Source organism: Lampetra fluviatilis, chromosome 30 (assembly GCF_964198595.1).
Source record: "Lampetra fluviatilis chromosome 30, kcLamFluv1.1, whole genome shotgun sequence".
NCBI lineage: Eukaryota > Metazoa > Chordata > Hyperoartia > Petromyzontiformes > Petromyzontidae > Lampetra > Lampetra fluviatilis.
This window is the reverse complement of record NC_136304.1, coordinates 3974388-3996351: the sequence shown is the minus strand read 5'-3', so window position 1 is coordinate 3996351 and position 21964 is coordinate 3974388. Positions and strand designations below refer to the sequence as shown.

Here is a 21964-nt window from a genome sequence, read left to right as displayed (position 1 = left end):
GGCCCGTGGCGAGGGTTGCGAGCAGCCGTGGCAAGTTGCCAGATGTGCGGCTGTTGCAGCGATTTGAGTCGCTCAGCGGCACCCCATCCCGTCCAGCCGAGTCACTTTCGCTTTAAACGATTCGCCACACTTTCGTAGGAAATCGCAATTTTTTTTTGGCGAAAGGTTTACACGACGATGCTCACGGCTGGCGCTGACCGCGTGTTCCCTTGGACGCGTCGGAACGAACGAATCAATGCCGAAGCAACAACAAAAGAAGCCTAATACTGACTAAATAAAAGTAATTAATCTTCTACATTGAGGTTAAGGACCCGTCCGTTGCGAGACGTTTTGATCGTGGGCAGCCATGGACGCGCATTACGCCGTGCGAGCAAAGGCTGCACAAACACATCACCTCCAATTACGCGAACGTTGGAACGGAATTAATTAACGATAAAAAAACACGCACGCATTTTACTCGATGTCGAGTTCTTGCTGTGCCTACCGAGGTTGCTTCCGCAAAGCGCCCCTGCTGAAAACACGTGCAGACGAGTCTAAATACTGATTATACCACCCTGTTAATGAGAGCAGATGCAGAGCAACTGGCTATAGTCCAATGACACTGCGTGCATTGTCAACATCTGTGCACCACCTCAATGAATCCAGTTGATGATGATGAAGATGACAATGATGACGACGACAATGCCCTTTGTTTATACACCAAAGCCTCACCGAGTCTCAAGTTTGCATTTGAAGAGGGAGGTTTTATTTTCTTCTTTCTTCCAGTGAAGAGTTCGCGGAGTGGTATTTCGCCGTGCGCGGTAGGAATCCGAACTTTCCAGCGGACCACGCTCGCGGCATCTAACGCAGACGGGGGTGGGGTGGTGGTTCACGCAGCTATCTCTTGACCAACCCCCTGTGATACCGCTGCTGCTGCGACAGATGCCACCGTAGCTGCAATGGTCAAAAGTCATTCATTTATTGATTAGGCAGTCGCCAGACACTTGAAGGAGGCTTCCGGCACTACCGCTACCACAAGTGGTAGCGGTAGTGCCACTACCACAAGTGGTAGCGGTAGTGCCTTACGCCGATAATCCCTACTCTGAGCCAGCCTAGCAACGTTGCGGGGAGGGGGGAATCGAGTGAGCAGGAAGCTTCCTTCAATGTGTGGCGACTGGCTAAATCAATAAATGAATGACGATTGACTATTGCAGCCACGGTGTCATCTGTCGCAGCAGCAGCAGCAGCAGCTGGTCTTTACACTGCGTACAACTTTTGTTTGGGACAAGGGCATTAATAATTGATTGTGCCCACTGCAGGCACACGTGAGGAAGGTACGAGAATGTCGTCTGATGCGAGTGGCTCCGATGAGTACTTAGCCCCAAGTGAGGAGTAATTAAATTCCCTTTAATTCTCCGTGCGTACACGGACGTGTAATTAAATGCTCATCACTCGGCACTAATTACTCGCGCGCATGACACTCGCAGCATTTTGCGCATTCACACACGCGCGCACGTAAGACAATACATCTTCATTAAAACATGCCGCTTAATTTTTGAGAGTACGTTGCACAAAGTGTTATTTGGGGTCTTGCTTTTTCTGTTTTGTTCCGAAACAAACGCCAAGCGCGTTCAACACGCGTCTTGAGCACGGCAGAGGTGAACATTTGCCGCTCAGGACACCAGGGGGTTGCCGACTCACCGCGGCTGTATCTGAGCCGGGGCTACCCCGCTCCTCCTCCTCCTCGGTACACAAAACGTCGCGGCCAGCCAGAATCGCAGGAATGGCACAGAGATGCAGCCTCTGTCAGGGCGCGTCGCTTAGGGGTTTCGACGCTGCACGTGGGCGCTGCCTGATATAGAGACAGCGGCGGCAGAAGCGGTGTCACTTGGACATCCAGCGATGGGGTGCTGAGCCCGTGGTGGAAAATTCCACGTTCCTACAGTCGAATTATTGTATAGCCTATAACAATCCGCTGTGGGGCCAAAGGAGTTGAAGCGAGCACCTGTGAAGGCTGGTGGTGTGGCCAACGCTACGCCCGGACGCCTTTGTCTCTCTCTCTCCCCCCCCCCACCCCGCAGTTATGATTGTTTACACTGGGCACCAGGTATGTATTTCAGGTTGAGTCGACCTAGGGGGAGGCCCAGAACCGGTCGTGATATTTGCCAGCGATTGATCGTGGAAACCAGCCACTGTCGGAGGAGCGCTGCAAAAGCTTCCCACCAAGTAGTGCAGCCTGATTCATGATGTTGATGCAGGTGACGACTGTACAATGACGATGGTGATCGTGGCAGAGATGATGCCTGGGGGTGTAACGATGCGCTGACGAAATCGATAGATATTCTTCTTCCTTTCGGCGCGAGAACGAAAAAGGAAACTCATCTGGCTCATCGTTCTTCATCTGTGTGCGCGTGTGGGGCCGCAGGAGCAGGATCGATTTAGCTTCGTCGAGGGAGACGTTACAAAGCCCCGATATCGCCGAACCGAGCACGGAGAGAGAGAGAGAGAGAATGGAGGTTCCGGTCGACGGGACCTTATATAAGGCTCACGACAACCGCCACCCTAATAAACGAGACGCACCACTCATAACACTTTATATCTAGCCTTGCCCATTTTTAAACAGTGCTCCGTTCAACACACACGGAAATTCCACGGCTAGCCGGTAAACGTGCAACGTCGAGACCAATTGTTTCAAACCACGGGTCAACGTTGGCCTGACGCGTGTGTATCTCTGGTGATGATGACGACGCTGACGATGACGCTGACGATGACGACGACGATGACGACGACGATGACGACGACGATGACGACGACGATGACGACGACGATGACGACGACGATGACGACGACGATGACGACGACGATGACGACGACGATGACGACGACGATGACGACGACGACGACGACGACGACGATGACGACGACGATGACGACGACGACGATGACGATGGATGATGACAACGATGATGACGATGATGACGACGATGATGATGATGATGACGATAATGATGACGATTACGATGATGATGACGACGATGATGCGACGATGATGATGACGATGATGATGACGATGACGACGATGATGATGATGACGATAATGATGATGACGACGATGACGACGATGATGATGACGACGATGATGATGATGATGACGATAATGATGATGACGATGATGATGACGACGATGACGACGATGATGATGATGATGATGATGATGATGACGATAATGATGATGACGATGATGACGACGATGATGACGACGATGACAACGACGACGATGATGACGACGATGATGACGACGACGATGTTAATGACGACGCTGGTGACGACGACGATGATGACGATAATGATGATGACGACGATGATGACGACGATGACAACGACGACAACGACGACGATGATGACGACGATGATGACGACGACGATGATGACGACGACGATGATGATGACGACGACGACAAAAATTATGTCACATTGCGATATCCAGTCTGGAGCTCCTTTCGCGCGATGGGCGGAGTGATTTTCAGACGAATGTCTGGGGAATGAGTTCACAGCGGAGGGAGTCGATCGCCCCAATGTCCCACCGCTTGAAGTCATTCACCCCATTCCGCCGAGTGTCCTTGGAACCTCTCTGTCTGTGCACATGGGTGACCAACAGAGCGTCTCTGTGTGTGTGTGTGTGTGTTTGGATTTCATAATGCCGTTGTGGCGTGCACACAAAGAGCAACGTAACATATGGCTCGCGGTTCGCCGAACGCTGCATTTCCACCGGCGTCACTGCCAACGTGTACGTGAAATAATGAAGAAGAAAGAAGAAGGAAGAAGGAGGAGTACAAGAAGAAAGGGTTGTACCAACGTGTAATTGTTATTTGATGGACAGGGTTTAATTGAGAGTGTAAGAGCCACCGATTACGCGCGTGCTGTTGTTATCATCTGGCGACAGAGCCCTATAATTTCTGCGTGCTCGCCGGTATGATAACACACGCGTAATAGATCATAAACACCGGCTTTGTTGGGAGTGGCTGGCGAATCGGTGAACACACGCGCACGTGCGCACGTGGCAAAGCCACACGCGCAGATGTGTCCGTGCGAACCTTTGAGATTCGTTCGAAGTTACCACACGACGGCGTTCATTGTCAAACAATAAAAAACATTTTTTTGTAGATTATTATGATTATCATTATGATATTTGCCCGTATTTAAACAAGACGCACTTTCGTCGATGGGCGGGTGGGTGAAGCGGTGCTTGCGATCGGTCGGGCGTCATCCGCCGCTGACGTTAGCCGTGCCGGGGAATCGAACTTGGATCGCCGGGTTCGATGGCGCGCGGAGAACCGACTGCGCCACTGGTCCCCCGCCTCATTTGTGTATGAGGTCCGTGATGAAAATCCACGCTGCGATGAACCGCACACCTTTACATAAAGGATAGCTTACATTATCCGGTCTGTCACGCAGTAGAAATATTACGAGTCTTTCAATAAATAAATAAATAAACGGGAACGCTTTTGGAATTTAACAAAATAAATATATATATACAAGTGAACGCTGAGGTTAACAAATTGGAATTGGATTTTGGAGGCATGCGCATTAGTGAGATGGATTGTGGTGGCATCACAGGACTGTGACGGATGGCGAAGGCGCAGGGAGGGGCTTCATCGAGCAGTTGATAGACCATGATGATAGACAAATATCTAGTTAGTGGCGGTACCAGAATCAGGCATGCCCGGCTGCGTCTGTCTACTCGGCGCTTATGTTGATCACAAGACGCTCGGTACTCAAGAGACTCGAGGCATGTTAAATCTCAAGGCAGCCCAATGGTGTGTCTCTGTATCCGGGAATCGAATCCAGAGTAGCACATTGTACGGACCACGCTGCCATCACACACGCAAGGATAACAAATAAATCCCCGGTGTATCTTTATAACATTTGTGGCAAGTGCCACCAGCCACTGCAAGCGTCTGATAGAACAGGTAACACACACGATGGGGTGGAGTGGCCAAAACCATGCTGAGCAAGACTTTATCTTCCCAGTGCTATTGCTATACTGGTAGGAACCTCCATGTTACACCAGCCCACAGGGGATTATTGTGTCCATCGTGCAGGGAGGGGCTGGGTGGGGAGGGAGGGGATGGGTAGGTGGAGAGGGGAGGGGAGGGTGGGGAGGGGCTGGGTGGGGAGGGAGGGGCTGGGTGGGGAGGGGAGGGTGGGGAGGGGCTGGGTGGGATGGTGGGGCTGGGTGGGGAGGGGAGGTTGGGGAGGGGCTTGGTGGGGAGGGTGGGGCTGGGTGGGGGGTGGGAGGGGTGGGGCTGGGTGGGGTGGGGCTGGTCACCCCGTGGTGCCCTTATAACACGTTCCTTCGGAGTGGGCAGGTAGGAACTTGGTTGGACAGCGTATTGGTGCACGACAGACAGACAAATAATCCCTGGTGGGCAGTGTGGAACCTGTTTTTCCTACCTGTAAAACTCAACGTTTAACCTACTCACGCCGGCTTGTGCCCGCCCTCACAGTCGGGCATATTTGCGGAATACACCACGCCGCCGTTGACTCTGGCCATTGACCGAGCAACCCAAGGTTCCTACTAGCTCCCTCCGCAGGAATATGTTACTGTTATACACCCCAAATTAGATACTAATTGAAGGCTGAGTCGACCTAGAGGAGTTCCCTAGCCAGGTTCAGTTACCACTTGGCACCGATATTACCCACGACCGGGTGTCCAACCCTGGTCACAGACATCTCGGGCGCAGTCATTGGCATTGCAAGGACAGATATTACCTGCTGGGGCGAATTCTGTCAGCAAGCACCTGTTAAGGTAGATGTTTGTGATGTGGTGAACTCCACGCCCAGGCAGACGCCTTTTCCTTTCTCACCTGTGGCGATGCTTATGATCAGATATCACTCACCACCTCGTGGGACCTCCTTTGCCAGTATCAAAATACAAGAATAGGTGTTACCCTTTCTGGCAATAAAACAGTTGTGTTAAAATGTTCAAACACCAAACAGAAACTCTTTGACGATTCCTTGCGGAAGGTTTCTGTTTGGTGATTAAACATCTTAACACCTTAAATTTCGATTTAAAGCTTTCGTGACTGCAGGGATTCATCTTCTGGGTTCTTTCGGTAAAGTCACGTAGAAGGGAAATAATAAAATAATGAAAATAAAACATAATAAACTAATTCTCACTATTTTATTATGTTTTATTTTTATTATTTTATTATTTCCCTTCTACGTGACTTTACCGAAAGAACCAAGAAGATCTTAACACCTGTTTCGTTGCCAGAGAGGGTCAAACATATGCTTATATCACTCACCACTGTTGGTGACCGTGGCCTGAAATCAAAATGCAGGTGGTCGGGGTCGTAGTGTAATGCATGAACCACTGACACACGTAACAAAGAAGGCTCCATGCAGCCCGCAACGGCTGTTGGGGTGACTGCCGATAGCGAGCAGCACCTGTGAAGGCCGCCACGGCACCCGAGTGGATTGGGTGGTCAGGACCACGTCCCTCCCGCCTGTGTTTCCCCAGTGCCGGTGTTTACACACTGCACCAGGTGCACAGCTAAGGTGGAGATCGCCTAGGCGAGGTCCAGAACCGGTGTCAAATATTGGCCACTGTTATGGGGTGAACGGCAGGAATAAACGTCGGGTCCTCTGGGTTCTTACAGCGCAGTGAGCTAAGCACTGTGAACGAAAAATTAAGAAGAAGCTTTATCATTTCTGGAAATAAAACTGAAGGTGTTAAGATGTTGAAACACCAAATAGACAACACTTATTGAAAGGCATTAAACCTGCATTTACCACGCAGACTTGTGGTGAACATGCAAACAAAAATGATCGGATAATATAAACATTTGTCATTGCAACTGATTAGCCTACACCATAGACAGTCTTCTGCAAATTCGATGCCTTGCAAAAGGTATCTATTTGATTTCTTTTTTTACATCCTAACAACTGTTTTATTGCCAGAAGGGGGTAAAGACTATTATTATAATATTTTCATCATCTTGATACTGGCAAAAATGTCGCATAGACGCTAACCACGACACAACCGCTCCGCAGATCACACGGACACACGGTCTACTCGTTTGTAGCTCCCTACTGTGCTCTTGGCTTTGATCCAAAAATCAAGATTTCTGCGAGCGAAACAGATTATGGGAGCTGCTCCATTTTAGCGAAGAGAGCCCCTAAGCCCAGATCACGGCACAGACGGACTCCTCCCCACATCATCCACCCCCCCCACCCCCTCACCCCGACGGCAACCCAACCCCCCACATCACCACCGAGCCTTTATATTCCCACGGAGAGATCTCGTATCATCATCGCCGCACCTGTCGAGTTGGGAGCCTGCCCGACCCGCATCTTCTCTTCGCCCGCACCTGCCCTGCCAGATGCACGCCCCCCCCCTCCACCCCCTCCACCCCCGCCCGCGCAGGATCAACTTTACCAACTTCAATACTCTCACGATCTGCCTCTCCTGCTCGTCTCTTAAACACGTAGTAATAATATTAGATTTCAACTTGTAACGCGCTACGCAGTATTCGCTCACTCTCGATGAGAGAGAGACAGAGAGAGGGAAAACAACGACTAGGGAGGCGATAAGATGAGCAACAGACACGCCGGGAGGGCAGCATTCAGCTGGTGAGCCGGGCACTACCAACGATTGCCCGAGCTCTGCCGGTCCCTTATATATGAAGGTGCTTTCAGCCAATGCATGAGTGTACAACACGCGGGAAGGAAACCTGAGCACCCGGAAATAAACGCCACGTATGGCGAGGAGTTGGGGGGGGGTAGGCGGTCGCCAGACTCTCGTATATACAGACGCGATGGGTGAAGAGAGGAGTCGGCACTTTGCTGTGACGACGCCTCGTGGCGAGCCTCTACGCCGCCCGCGGGGAGGACGCGTGGCAACATCTGAGCGGTGATCCGCCAACCCTCGCTGCCTCCGCAGTGCCGGATTACAGGCCGCGTGCGTAGCCACCGCCGCTCCCTCCTCCTCGCTCTCATCCTGTGAAGTGTCTTCTTCACCGGCACTTTTACTTTTGCCGGCGTCTCCTTCGCCGCCTAGCCCGGTAGCGTTTGTATCACTCATTGCCAGCGCTCGGGATTTTGTTTTATTATAAATATATCCAGTACATCCAAATGATTCCACTTCATGTTATCTCGAGGAGGCGAGCGTCCGTCTCGCTGCGGAGCGTATTCAGAAACGGTCGCGCTTACGCCACGCTATAAATCCATCATAGTAACGCTCAACGGCAAACCTCCGTGCAGAATGCGAGGTTGCACGGATGATTGCGTCGCTCCAAAAAAAAAGACCAACACCGTGAATGCGGTAATTACAGCGATGCGCGCATCAAAGCGAGCGTCCCCGTGTTAACAAACTCGCGTGTGCTGTGCTGTACAAACACAAGCAGCGATGGCAGAGAGTGGGTGGGTGGGTGAGTGGCTGGGTGGGTGAGTGGCTGGGTAGATGGGTGAGTGGCTGGGTGGATGGGTGAGTGAGTGAGTGGGTGAGTGAGTGAGTGAGTGAGTGGGTGAGTGGGTGGGTGGGTGAGTGGGTGGGTGGGTGAGTGGGTGGGTGAGTGGGTGAGTGGCTGGGTGGATGGGGTGAGTGGCTGGGTGGATGGGTGAGTGGCTTGGTGGATGGGTGAGTGAGTGGGTGAGTGAGTGGATGAGTGAGTGAGTGAGTGAGTGGATGAGTGGCTGGGTGGATGGGTGAGTGGCTGGGTGGATAGTGAGTGAGTGAGTGGGTGAGTGAGTGAGTGGGTGGGTGAGTGAGTGAGTTGGTGAGTGAGTGGGTGAGTGAGTGGGTGGGTGAGTGGGTGGGGTGGGTGGGTGATGTTCGTATTTGCGTTGTGTATACAGTACGTATGGTCGCTACCGTCGTAATCACAGAGATCGCTAGGGAATCGATGTGCGTGCAGTTTGCACTCAATATTTGACGCAAGCTGTCAACTTATACAGTCGTTGAAAACGTCTACAGGTCGACTACCACTGCCCATGTGAAACTAACGCGCACGTTAAATGGGTTATATTCTGCACTGAGCAATCTCATGACACACACGAACAGCCCCGTACAACCGGTTACTCCAGATTCTCGCGTCTATGGCGAACAGAAGCTGCTGCTGTTGCTGCTGATGAAGTTAATAGCGTACAGCAGTCTCCACAAGGCGATTACATCACACGCTATGGCATAGTACACAGTATTCACAATACACCATCATATGTGTTTGCGTCTTGAGACGCAGGCGTATTTGAACGCTGTATAAAAGCACATTGCACCACGCTGTGTGTATTGTCCAGTGGTTTGCTGGACAGTATACGGTAACCGAATTTGCTAGCGGCACCCTCCACTGGAGGCGGCTTATTGGGGTTCGATGACGATGAGATACTTGTATTGATCACGACGCTTATTGCAGGCATGTAGAACTTTACTCCCGTTATTCAGTTTTAGCGATGTACCGAGTGAATCAACGACTCGGCTATGCGTGCACAATTGTAACCAGATGTAATACTCTCGAGAACAACAGTACTCCAATTCACTTGCTGACGATTGGCCGTGTCGTACGGCGGCAATTACATCTGCCACTGTCAATTGACGTGAACTGCAAACACCACCCGTGCAATAATACAAAGATCCCCCGTATAGCCTGACACAGACTGTTGGGGCAAGTGTCATTAGCGAGCACCTCACACAAAAATACAAACACACGCCTCTCTATCTCTTTCACACACACACGCAGGCCGCTACTCGCCGTCCGTCCACTTCATACCAACACCACCACCCACCTACCTGATGATATCGTCCGTGTGGCCGAGAAAGAATTTCTGCCGGTGGTCGCGAGTGTTGTACACCACCCCGACACCGGCCACAAAGTACACGAGCTCCCGCGCCGCCGTGTAGTAGAGGTTGTTGCGGCATTGGTGACCGCGGTACCCGTAAACCCACTCCAGGCGGAGCTGACCGAGCGGCGGGGTTCTGTCAGACATCGCCCGGCCGAGTGAAGACTCCCTCGCCTCCTCGTCGTCGTCTTCTCGCTTTGGCGACCCCTCAGCCCCCCCCCCCCCCCCCCCCCGGGGCGTCAAGTCTGTCCGTCCGTCGCTCCTCGCTTGCTGCTGCTTGCTGCCGCTGCTCAGGGATAATGATACCGCCGCAAATGCTGTTTCTCTCCACCCCCGCCCGCGCGCCGCTGCCAACACCTATCCCGTCCTTAGCGAAACCTCGCCATTATGGCTCCAGCTCCAGCTGCTAAAGCGAGAGAGAGATGCACTGAGACACAACCACGAGAGAGACGGTTGGCAGTGTGCGTTTGGTGTGGGGGGGGGGGGGGTTACGCGTCGGCCCGTAGTTGTGCGGCTCGCGGTCGGAGCGGCGTGCGAATGGGACCCCACGCCGCCTCGGGCCGCCTTTACAGATTCAGCACCACGGACAGCGGGCGCTCGCAGCGCGTCACGTGACCGGCGCGCTTGATGATGTGGTCGTGGTGTGCGCGTGTAGCGGATGGGGATGGGAATAGGAATTGGGGCACCTTGAGGGGAGAAGGGGGACTCGGGACGGACGACGGCCGTGAGAGCAAGCGACGGCTCACATTTCTGAGTTTGGTGCACGGCCGATTGCGCCGGATCAACAATTATCCGATCGAGTGTCAACGTTCGTGGTCGCGCTTCAATTTGAAAATAATTTTAATCGAATGTTCACGAATTCGATTATCTGTGAATTATACTGCGCAATTATGTTACGTGTGTGTCAATGGTTGTTGAAGGAAAGAATGAAAACGAGGCAAACATAATCGATTAATATAATCAGGAATTAATCAAGCGTCGAGATGTAATTTATGATGATGATATCCTTCAAAGGCTACAGCTGAAATTTGGAGGGGGTGCGGGGTGCAGTCGAGTGTTTACGAGACAAATCCCACAACCAAAATGTTAAATCCATTTCCCCCGTAATATATCTTTTTTTCATTAAAAAAACCTAAAAATACTATGCTGCATATTTGGACAGCAGAGCGCAGTGCACGAAAATCTAACGTTGTACTCTACTTCGATGCTCCTACGTCTATGCAGCCCGCCATCACCAACCAACCCACACTGACAACCAGTGGTTTTAAGTACTTTGGTCAAATAACCCCCCACCCCCACGACCCGCGCGGTGTGGGGGTGGGGGGTGGGAAGCCATCCAGCAGTGGCTTGTTAAAACGGCTGTACGTGTAAGTTTTGTAAATGAGTATTTTTAAGGAGTGCTGGTAACGTTTTTAAAAACTCTGGGACAGCGGTTGATTTTATGCCTCCAAATTAGCGGGCATGGGCAAAACAAAAAAACATGTTTTTCATGATCAACTTAAGCTGATATCTGGAGGTCTTTAAATGTATGTGCATCCCCTGATGATGACATTTTTGCCGATCCAATCTTTCTGGAACTTTCCGGAAGAGTGTGACGCTGAAACCTATGGAGAAGCAAATCCCGAAGACTGGTGCAGTGCTGTATTCTATTGATACCAGACACAATGCATTGAATGCATCTATTGTTGCGAATGTAGGGCCCTATATACAAGGCTTGAAACTTTGGGACGTTCCAGCCGACAGGACCTTATATAAGGCTTCCTACCTCTGTGCTTAAACTGGCCATGAAATAAGCCTATAAATTGAACCGCCATAAAAAAAATATATATGTTCGTACTGCCATAACAACATCCCGGAATTGTGCCCGTTAAGGAGATTTATATTCAACGAAACTGTTCCCTTGTAAAGTTTCAGAGCCACCTCTGGTTATAAGTATAGTACTAAACCCTATTACCAATTCGCTCATCAACCGAGTGAAGTGCGTACTGTGTAGTACCGTAGTCGTGGCGAGTTGAACCGGAGCGCGTAACGGGATTCCTGAGTAATTCAGAACTTAATTAGAGACATGCAAATGAGCAAAGGCATCGTTACAGTCAATCAGTCAAATGTCCCGGTGCCGCGCCTGCTTTGCTGCCTTGATCATGCATAATCCATGGGTTCCCGCACAATCATTCATATTAACACAGTTAATCTATTCGAGAAAGGTTAGAGTTGCATAATGTAGGAGGAAGCAATGCGTTCGGTGGCATGCCCTTTCTCTCTCTCTCCTTTCCTCCATCTGTTTATTGCTAAGCCAGCTAAGAGTTCACTAAAATTACGGCCCAATTTCACATTCCCACCCCCAGCGTGCGTTTAGGTCTGTCTTGCTTTTTTTTATAAACCAACGAAATGGCCAGCGAGTGAATAAGACTGCAATGCAGCCCGTTCTCTCCACAGGAACGCCTTTCAGGGTCGGGGCTAAGGATGCGGCGTGGATAACGTGCACGAGATAATTTCCAATGTTGCACACTTTGCGACGACAAACACGCCCTCGTGAACATGAGTAGACCAAATATTTGGCGATGCTGCTGCTGCTGCGTTGCAAGTGGCGCACAAGCACAGACGACAGATACCTCCCTTTCGTCATTCACACCAGATGGCCTTCAAAAGGAAATATATAACGGGCGATGTTTCGGGCAACGACTGGAGGCGTGGACATGTGATCTAGGGTGGGGGGCGGTGGTTGGGGCTGCGGGGGGGGGCAAGGACAGGGGGAGGGGCAAAAACCCCAAACAGGGTCGCAGAGCCACTGCTGCAATGATTGTGCTCTGGCGAATCAATTAAATGATAGCTCAACGAAGTGGCTTATCACGTGGAAATGTATAGCAGCCGTATACTCTAAGCGCGTGTTTCTAAACGTGGAGGGAAAAACCAGAGGACCGGACAAAAATCCACGCGACCACGGAGAGAGAGAGAGACACGCAAACTCCAAATATACAGCAGGCGTCGTCAGAATCGCGATCGAACCCACGACCTCCTGCATACCAGGCGAGGTAGTTAACATCTCGCCCAAACACGCCGTGGGGGAGGAGGCCTTGGTCCAGAGATGGCCTGACCGAGGGCTTTAATTCGTTTCCTTCATTATCACCGATTTTACTTTCTGCACGGTGGCACCAACCCCCCCCCCCCCCCAGATGAATAACCCTGGAGAGGGCGACCTTTAGCAAAAGCGATGGACGTGGCGAGTGAGACTCCATCCCAATCCGTCTTGCGGACGCAGCTCGATACGGCAGCGTTCCCCTCGCTTTCAAAACACGCCGCGTGTTCTCTGTCACAGACTGCAGTATGCGAGGAACGACTTGGGCCGGTGTTCTTCACTCATTTTCAGAGGAGGAGGGGGGCGGTGGCGAGCGGGGGGCACTTTCGCCGATAAGACATCGTCAGAGTGAGGGCCGCCACCACCTGCAAATGGGACGGGGTTGTCACTCGTTGTGTCCTCTCCGGGGGCCGCAGGGCAGGTGACGCGCTAAAGGCCTACAGGGGCCGCCAGTGCGACCGCGGGGCCTTGCATTGAACAACGCCGGTGGAGCCAAAAGCAACCAGAATCGCAGCGGCACTTTTCGGTGCGTCATACCGAGCATGCTTCACCACGCTGGGTCATGCAGGTTGAAGTGAGGGTGGCTCTCACCTCTCGCCAACTCCTGTGGGTGTCCCTAACACCGTGGCCTTAAAAGAAACAAAAAATATTGATAAAAGGCAACGTTTCGGGCAATGGTCCTTAGTCAAGCACGAGTATCCGCGTGAATACGGGCCAGTGCCCCAACATGTTATCTCGTTTATTGTCTTCAAGGCCGCACGTGGTCTATGATGTGTTGGGTTGTTTGTGCCAATGCGGCAGCAGCGTCTCCAAAAATAATTTTGCTTTCGGCCTCCACAGGTCTACGAAGTCTCGCAAGTTTGTTCGTCGCCTCCGATGAAACGCGGTTGGCTATGTACGGTGCGAAGGAAGTCCAAACATACAAACTCAACTGAGCTATATATTGTTTTAATGTCACCAGGTAAGGACCATTGAGCTAATTTTTTTTTAAGAAGGGACCTGGCGACAAATGATAGCTCAACAAAGTAGCGTATCACGTGGCCAATGTCTGCAGCAGCCAAATGCTCGAAGCGCGTGAAGTTGATTCGAAATACTCTTGTGTCTTTCGGTCAGGTCACGTCAATAAAAAATAATACATCACGACGTTTTGATCGCAACACACGCAATCGTCTTCAGGTGAATCGTCTTCAGTTTCACTTTCATTTATTGGGTATAACCCTGTGAGCCATGCGGCTCTTGACTCGGGTGCAACCGCAACAAAACAAAAACATGAACAAGAAACATCTTAAAGTGACTACACGCAACAGACAAAAATCCTGGAACAAGTATAACCCGTAAAAACAAAGTTTTTCACTATAAATCCTTTACATGCGTGGCGGCTAGAATCCTCTCGTCCTCTGGCTTGAGATGGCTGCCACCTATGGGTCAGATGATTGCATTGCATCATTAAGCAATTGGTAATTAAATATAATATTTTTGTTCTAAAATGTGTAAAATTTTGGATAAAAATTTTCACGAACATTAATTGTCACGCACAACGAGTCTGTGTGGAAAATGTCAGCTCGATTGGATCACGGGAAGTGGGTTAAAAAACGACCGAAAGATTTGCACGGTCGTAAGCAAGCAAGCGAACTTAATATAAAGGATTTAAAAAACAGCAAAGTCTTCCAGAAAAAAAAAACGCATTTCAACGCTGTGTGCAAAAATCCCAGTGGGATGCACTGGGATTTTTGCACAAATGTCTTCAGGTGAAGACGATTGCTTGTGTTGCGATCGATCGAAACGTCGTGATCTATTATTTTTCATTTACGTGACTTGACCGAATGACCCAGCAGTATGAATTCCTGCAGTCGCGAAAGCTTTAAATCAAGATTTGAGTTGAAATGTGGAGGTAAGTTCCTTGAAGGGAGGGCCTCCAACAATAGTTGCCAGTAGCCTGGGGTAGTGACTGTGTGCGTAACAAACGACGTGGAAGATGCCTACTTCATACAGGCATCATATTATTTAAAATATTTAAAGCTCGTTGACGATTGACCGGCGTTAAATAATTCGTATTTGTAAAACAAAGGCATACGTTCAAATATAAAATAGGATTTGCCAAACGTAGTCATGTCTCGTCTTTTTCGACTCGTGCTAACACATCTCGCGAGACATAACGCGGCGAACAGACACGCAGCGCAAACAAAGGCAAAGAACCCCCGTATAGCCTTACCTGACTATTGGGGCAAGTGCTGTTAGCGAGTACTTATCAAGGCCGACACGGCACACGAGGGGGTGGGTGGCCAACACCACGCCCGGCGGCCTTTGTCTCCCTAGTGGCGATGTTTACACACCGCACCAGGTAATAATTTGAGGTTGAGTCGACCTAGGGGAGGCCCAAGACCAATTCAGATAATCGTCACTGGGTGTTGGCCGTGAGCGGGAATCGAACCCGGGTCGCCAGGTTCGTAACGCAGCGCGCTAACCGCTACACCACCGCTCCCCACACGCAGGGCACACACACGGACACCTCATGGATCCTCCTTATGTGAAATTGATTTCTGTCATCCGTACACTCCTAGTTTGACTTCTCTCAAGGTGCCCATATTTGAATACATGTAAATAAATCAGTCCATTGTCGTCCACTGCTCTACGTGGTACTCGAGCAGTAGTTAGATGTATGTATGTATGTTGAACCTCGTTCACACCGTACGTAGCCAACCATGCTCATCGGAGGTGCGGGTGGAGGAACAAAATCGACACAAAACGCAGTTGTAAAGAAATGAGTCTTCAATCTCGAGTACGGGTGAAAGAACGGGAGATTGGAAGAACGTGTGATTGTGCGCTTGGCTGGTTGGATGAGTAATCGGGTTAAGGGATGATTAAAGTGGATACACGGAGGGGTGGGTTATAGTGCAAACACGTGTGGAATTGTGAGTAGGTGAAGAAGATGGCGTGTATGAAAATTGAATGGACATATGAGCATGTGAATGAGTGAATGTATGAATGAGTTGGTGAAGGTTTGAGTGGATAAGCGGCTGGGCTTGGGTTGAGTATATATGAACGGATGCCTGAATGTGCAAATGGCGTGATCCCGGAGTAGAATTGTGAATGAATGGCCGACGGCTTTACCAAGTGGGTGAGTTAGTGATTTTTTTTTAAGCGACCCATTTAGCGAATTTTGAATTTCTCAACCTACTTGCAGATTGCCGACCCAGTCTCTGATGTGATCTTGGCATAAGGAAGGCAGCGGTGGCAGCGGTTTTACTTCCCTACAATCGTAATTTCCCACTCCACCTGTCACGCAGCCACGTCACTCCGCAGGCCACGTGCTATAGCAGTGACGTCACAGAGAGTAAGTATCGTGACGCGCCACATTTGTGGCGACACCAAAGACAAAGATCCCCCCGTATAGCCTTAACAGACTGTTGGGGCAAGTGCCGTGAGCGAGCACCGATGAAGAAGGCCCCCACGGCACACGAGGGAGTTGGGTGGCCAGCACTTCTCTCCCACATATTCCCAGAGAGACGCCCTTGCAGTCGATCAAGAGTTCGACGGAACTGTAACACCGGTGTGGAGAGATTGCTTCTGAATCGGTGTTGGTCTGTCGGCCGGGTCGACAGCTTCTGATCGCCCTATGCCAGGGGTCTGCAACCAAAATCAGAACCTTTTTTTTGTGGAATTCGGTAAAACAACAACAAAAACAACCAACCCCTCAATATTTCAAGCGCTATGGCACTGTGGTGGTGGTGAATAGGAGACGGTGGTCCTTACTAAATACGGCTCCCAAACCACATGGTTTGCCGACCTTCTCTGCCCTGTACCGACTCTTGCAGAGTCCCTCCCCGCACACTCACGCAGCCGTCAACCCCTCGTCAGCGCCCCTACCTTATTACAGACCCAATTCAGACCTCATTGGTCACCCACGTGGCCCTTATACATCTCAACGTCCATCCTAGAAAGTCCCATCACGGAGGGAGAAACACAAACAAATAGACACAACACAATGTTGAATCTTGATTTGAAGCTTTCGTGACTGCAGAAATCCATGCTCTTTGGTTCTGTCGGTAAGTCACATAGGTAGAAATAAAACAAAATAAATCACGACGTTTCGATAGCAACACAAGCCATCGTCTTCAGGTGAAAATCGCGACAGCCGCGATGTCTGCTGCGAGCAGCACGATGTCTGCTGCCTTGTGAAGAGAAGCTGTTACCAGCAAGAGTTTACATACGTTTTTGAGAACAAAGGTAGCCGAAGTAGTGTTAATGGGGGTATTGTAGTGTAAAGGTAATACATAGCACAGTGTTGCCCTATTGAAACGGCTGTACGCCGTATGGACCTGAAAACTATATTTCCCTGTACAAGAACACGGGGTAAACCGTGATGGGTTCACAGCTACGCACTCTGTGCCCACACTCTTAATCGCAGTGCTCTCCCGAGACACTCCTCGTTGCAAGAACAGTCAACCACGGGATTGACGATTCTGGTCGCTTATGCCGTGGTTGCGCAACAACCACAACTAGCACACGAAACGAATACCTCTTCTCAGCTTCTAGATTTGAAGCTTTCGTGACTGCAAGGATTCATACTCTCAGGTTTGTTTCGATAAAGTCACGTAGGTAAAAGTTAATAAAAGTAATAATGGAAATAAAATAAAATAATAAATCACGACGTTTCGGGAGGCAACACAAGTCTCCGTCATCAGGTGGGACCGTCACAGCTAAAATTACTGCATCAAGTGAGGAAAATTCTCAGCTGTTGAGCCCTCCTGCAGCATGCCCTCACATTATCTCATGGTCTCTGCCGGTCACCGCAGCTGAGGTCCCCCACCAGCCTCAACTGGCTTGGAGCCAGCCTGAAGTAAGGCCACGTGCAAGTTTGGCCTCCCAACCAATGGGAACATTTTGTCCAATCAGAGGCACAGAAATGCAGTGCGGATGGGGGGAGGCTCTGGATGAGCGGCGATTCAAAGCGCCCTTCAATTGGACCACCGGCTATCTCCGTGCGGATTCTGCAATGCTGGAGGAAATACCTCTGAAGTCTGGCACGTGGCGCCGAACCCTCTACCGCCCCCACGGGCAGCCCGGTGGCACATCTTGCCCTGCGAGCTACATTGTGTGTGTGTGTGGGCCACGGTCGACTCAGCCTCAAATGAGTGACCTGGTGCGGTGTGTAAACATCGCCACTGGGGAGACGAAGGCGGTCGGGCGTGGTGCTGGCCACCCACCCCTCGTGTGCCGTTCCGGCCTTTTTAGGTGCTCGCTAACAGCGCTTGCCCCGATGTTCTGTTAAGGCTATACGGGGGTCCTTTGTCTTTGAGGTCCGCGCTTCGTGACGTTATTTATCGATGTGATGTTGTTTATCAACGTAGTCACGTTGCATTGCGGCTCGTGAAATATCGAGGGTGGGGAGGTGGGGCTTACATTATTTTTTTTACCGAATTCGAAAAAAATCCAGACGTGGCTCTTCCCGCAGTCACGAAAGCTTCAAATCAAGTTTGGCTTTTCTTGTTCGTCCGTTTGCCCCCCCCCCCCACCCCCGTCCTGCCGCTGGGCTAAACACACGCGCGCTCGGTAAATACGATCACGGCTAGCCGATCTCGACTCGCCATACCGCGTCCGTCTCGCCCATGGTAATGGGAGCCGTGCGTGCGAGAGAGGCTCCCCTTGCCCCATGCGCAACGTCTGTCATCTCACCCAACGTCGCTTCCAGCAAGCACCGACCTGCGCACGAGAGGGACACTTGCCAGACAGGGCCTCCCCCCTAGGTCAACTCAGCGTTAAATGGGTATCTTTGTGCGGTGTGGAAACGTCGTCACTGGGGATACAAAGGTGGCCGAGCGTGGTGTTTGGCCATCCACCCCCTCGTGTGCCGTGCCGGCCTTGATAGGTGCTCGCTAGCAGCACTTGCCCCTACGTTCTGTTAAGGCTATACGGGGATCTTTATCTTTGTTGCATGGGCAGGGATAGCAACGGCTAGGAGGAGATCATCTAGCAGTGGGTCGATCATGGCTGCTGCTGATGATATGCAAACCAATCTCCAAACGCCGTGCAGCAAAAAAAAACACACAAATATGTAGAGCTATGGTTGGGGCGACCCCCAGTTCACTCAGAAAGGTCTGCACCGTCTCATTGCGACTCTAATTCATTACAAATCATCAATCAGTTCGTAGGCACAGAGCTGCACGCGATGGGATGGGGGGGGGGTGGTGGCGGTGGAGGCTTAATTCCATGACGCAGGGAGAACATAAATGAGATTCAAAAATGTCATTATACCTGTGCACGGATTCATTCATCATGCCATAATTTAGGGGCCACCAGACCGCCCCCCTCCCACCTCCTTAGACAGCAAGGAGTTGGGAAGGGGGTGGGCGTTAGGGGAGATGTATTTTCCGGAGCCACAGCCCCGCAGAGCTCCGGTTGAAATGAACCCCCCCACCGCCGCTCCCATGTGATTTGACATCGCCGTTACCACCCACTCCGACCGTCCCCTTCCACAGCAAACATCCCGATTTACGCCTCACCACTCGACGTACACCGTCATGGAGTTTGGTCCCCTCCACCACCACCACCACCACCACCTCTCACTGCGAATAGGAGCGGCTGTCGTACTGTGATTAGCAGCGGTTAAGATTAATGTCGAACGTATATGTCGCAAGGGGCCGTCCATAAATGACGTCACGCACCTAGGAGGAGGGGGAAGGCAGACATTTGTGACGATGTGTGACGAGGGGGGGGGGGGTGAGAAATCTGACGTCACATGAAAATGCGCAACTTTAAATAAATATCGACAACACGTTCTGCTTAATTAAATAGACTTTTTAATACATGTTTTCTCCTACAACATCAGAGTGCAGCGCCACATTAAATACGCACTACAATGACAATAGTTTAAAGCGATTTGAAGCGTGTTGTACTTTTTGTGACGTCATATTTGAGGGGGGTCTGACTTTTTGTGACGACGGGGGGGGGGGAGGGGGGAGTCAAAAATCGTTCAAAATCGCGTGACGTCATTTATGGACCACCCCTAAATTTGGTTGCCCTGGCTGTATAAAGGGCCTCTGTCGTATGATTTAATTGGTACCGAGAACGCACGTTACTCGTCCATGTTCGGAGGGATTACAACGCAAACCGTGCAATAGTAAATGTCCGACATAAATGAGCAGACGACATCGCCGTCTGTCACGTAACAACAGCGACAAAAACCGTTAAAATATTTAAAATTAATTAGTGCTCCGACTTACGAGCAGTTTTTACTTACGAACTGGTCCCGGGAACAGAAACCGTTCGTGAGTCGGGGACTGCCAGTATTACGCAACTCAACAGACGCACGGCTTTCTGGGAGTCCGGAATTTCAGCAGCATCGAATCAAGACAAAGCAAACTGATCTGGACGGATTGCGATACTCGGCGTCTCATCCGCAGAGTCGAGATCGCGTGACGCCAATCGGAAGCGTAGACCATTGCGTGCCAGCGGCATCGGGGCCCACATTTGGAGGAGGTGAAACTAAATCTACCCGCAGGACATTCCTGAAAGAAAGTCCATGAGACTCAGAAATACTTTCCTGGGTAAACAAACATAATAATAAAAAAAAGATGCTCATCACTTGTACATGATTTGCGTACATCTTAAATAGCCCATTGTCTCACACGCGTATGGCGAGCTTGAATAATCGAAACTAATTGACGGATTTATGCGTCGAGTATTGACGCTGTGATCAAAGTCCCGATGATCATGTGAAACACCACGTGCATTCGATTCACTAGCAGCACACGGTACCGGTCTGCCACCTACAGTCACATAACTGCACGTGCAGCAATCATCTGTGAAAGCACACGCCACTGTATGTATGTTGAACTTCTTTCGCACCGCAACGTAGCCAACCGCGCTCATCGGTGGTACTGCCTTGGTAGGCTCAGCGCTCGGGCCAGAGTGAATACACACAATTCTGGAAATCGCCTGATGGTGCTCGTTGGAAACACCAGCGAAACGTCGGACTCCAATTGTAGTTGGGGTGAGTTTGCTCTCCAACACACCGGCGGTGCTGAAGTCGTAACTAATTGGCAACTTTTGTTCCACGTGACAACCAGTCGGATTATCCTCGTAGCAAAAATCGCTACATTTTTCTACGGGCCCCGCACTTTCAAGGCCCCGCGCTAAATGCTTTAAAGCTATCAGTTCCAGTTCAATGATTCTGCACTTGCTATATTACCATAGTACTATACTGCCTTCAACTTTTATGAACGACTGGGTGTTTAAGGTTAGCGATATGTCGTATTATCTGGCTGTATAGCAAATGAAAAATACAATTACTTCACTATGCAAATATATATATTTAGAAATATTTATTATTTATTTAGGGCCCCTTTATAACATATGCTACAGGACCCGCACTAGCTTAATCCGGCACTGGTGACAACACTTTCTAATTGGCTGTGTCGGGTAGAGGTGGATTCACGACAAATTTACGCAAATATGCCCGACTGTGAGGGCGGGCACAAGCCGGCGTGAGTAGGTTAAACGTTGAGTTTTATAAGGGCACCACGGGGTGACCAGTCCCACTCCTCCCACCCCCCACCCACACTCCCCACCCAGCCCCTCCCCACCCTCCCCACCCAGCCCCTCCTCACCCTCCCCTCCCCACCCTCCCCACCCAGCCCCTCCACACCCTCTCCTCTCCACCCAGCCCCACCCCTCCCATTTTTGGATTCACGACGGACGGACGGACACAATAATCCCCTGTGGGCTGATGTAACCAGGAGGTTCCTACCAGTATAACACAAAGCCAATCCCCAGCGTCGGTGTTGGGTAGCGTCAAGTAACCGATAATTTGCCCGTGGCTGAACCAATGCTGCCGAGACAATGCGGCGTGGTGCTCGGAGGTGTGGCCACGTGGCTGCAGTGGTGAGTGTGACCCCCCCCACCCACACCCACCAACTTCATACACGTGGCGGTGGGATTCTCCGCGTCTTCCGTTTCATATTTGACTCGAAGCCCAACTTGGCAGTCTTCTTCACGGCTTGCGTGAGCGAGCACTTCATCCGGCAGTAGATTCATCGTATGGGTAATATTTTCGAGACCCCATTTTTCCCG

At 50.8% G+C, this 21964-nt stretch overlaps 1 protein-coding gene across 4 annotated transcripts in view; it reads right to left on the bottom strand.

Annotated features, from left to right (window-relative positions):
• The window catches only part of LOC144943143 (echinoderm microtubule-associated protein-like 6), a 187426-nt gene extending 176972 nt beyond the window's left edge, over positions 1–10454 (bottom strand). For 3 of the 4 annotated variants that reach the window (XM_078870355.1, XM_078870356.1, XM_078870357.1), the window contains exon 1: positions 9767–10453. In XM_078870355.1, coding sequence (XP_078726481.1) covers positions 9767–9963 — 197 coding nt within the window. In that variant the 5' untranslated portion in view covers positions 9964–10453. Of the gene's footprint in view, positions 1–9766 lie in introns of all 4 variants that reach the window. The other variant, XM_078870358.1, reaches the window with a different exon arrangement.
• Between the last annotated feature and the right edge of the window lie 11510 nt (positions 10455–21964).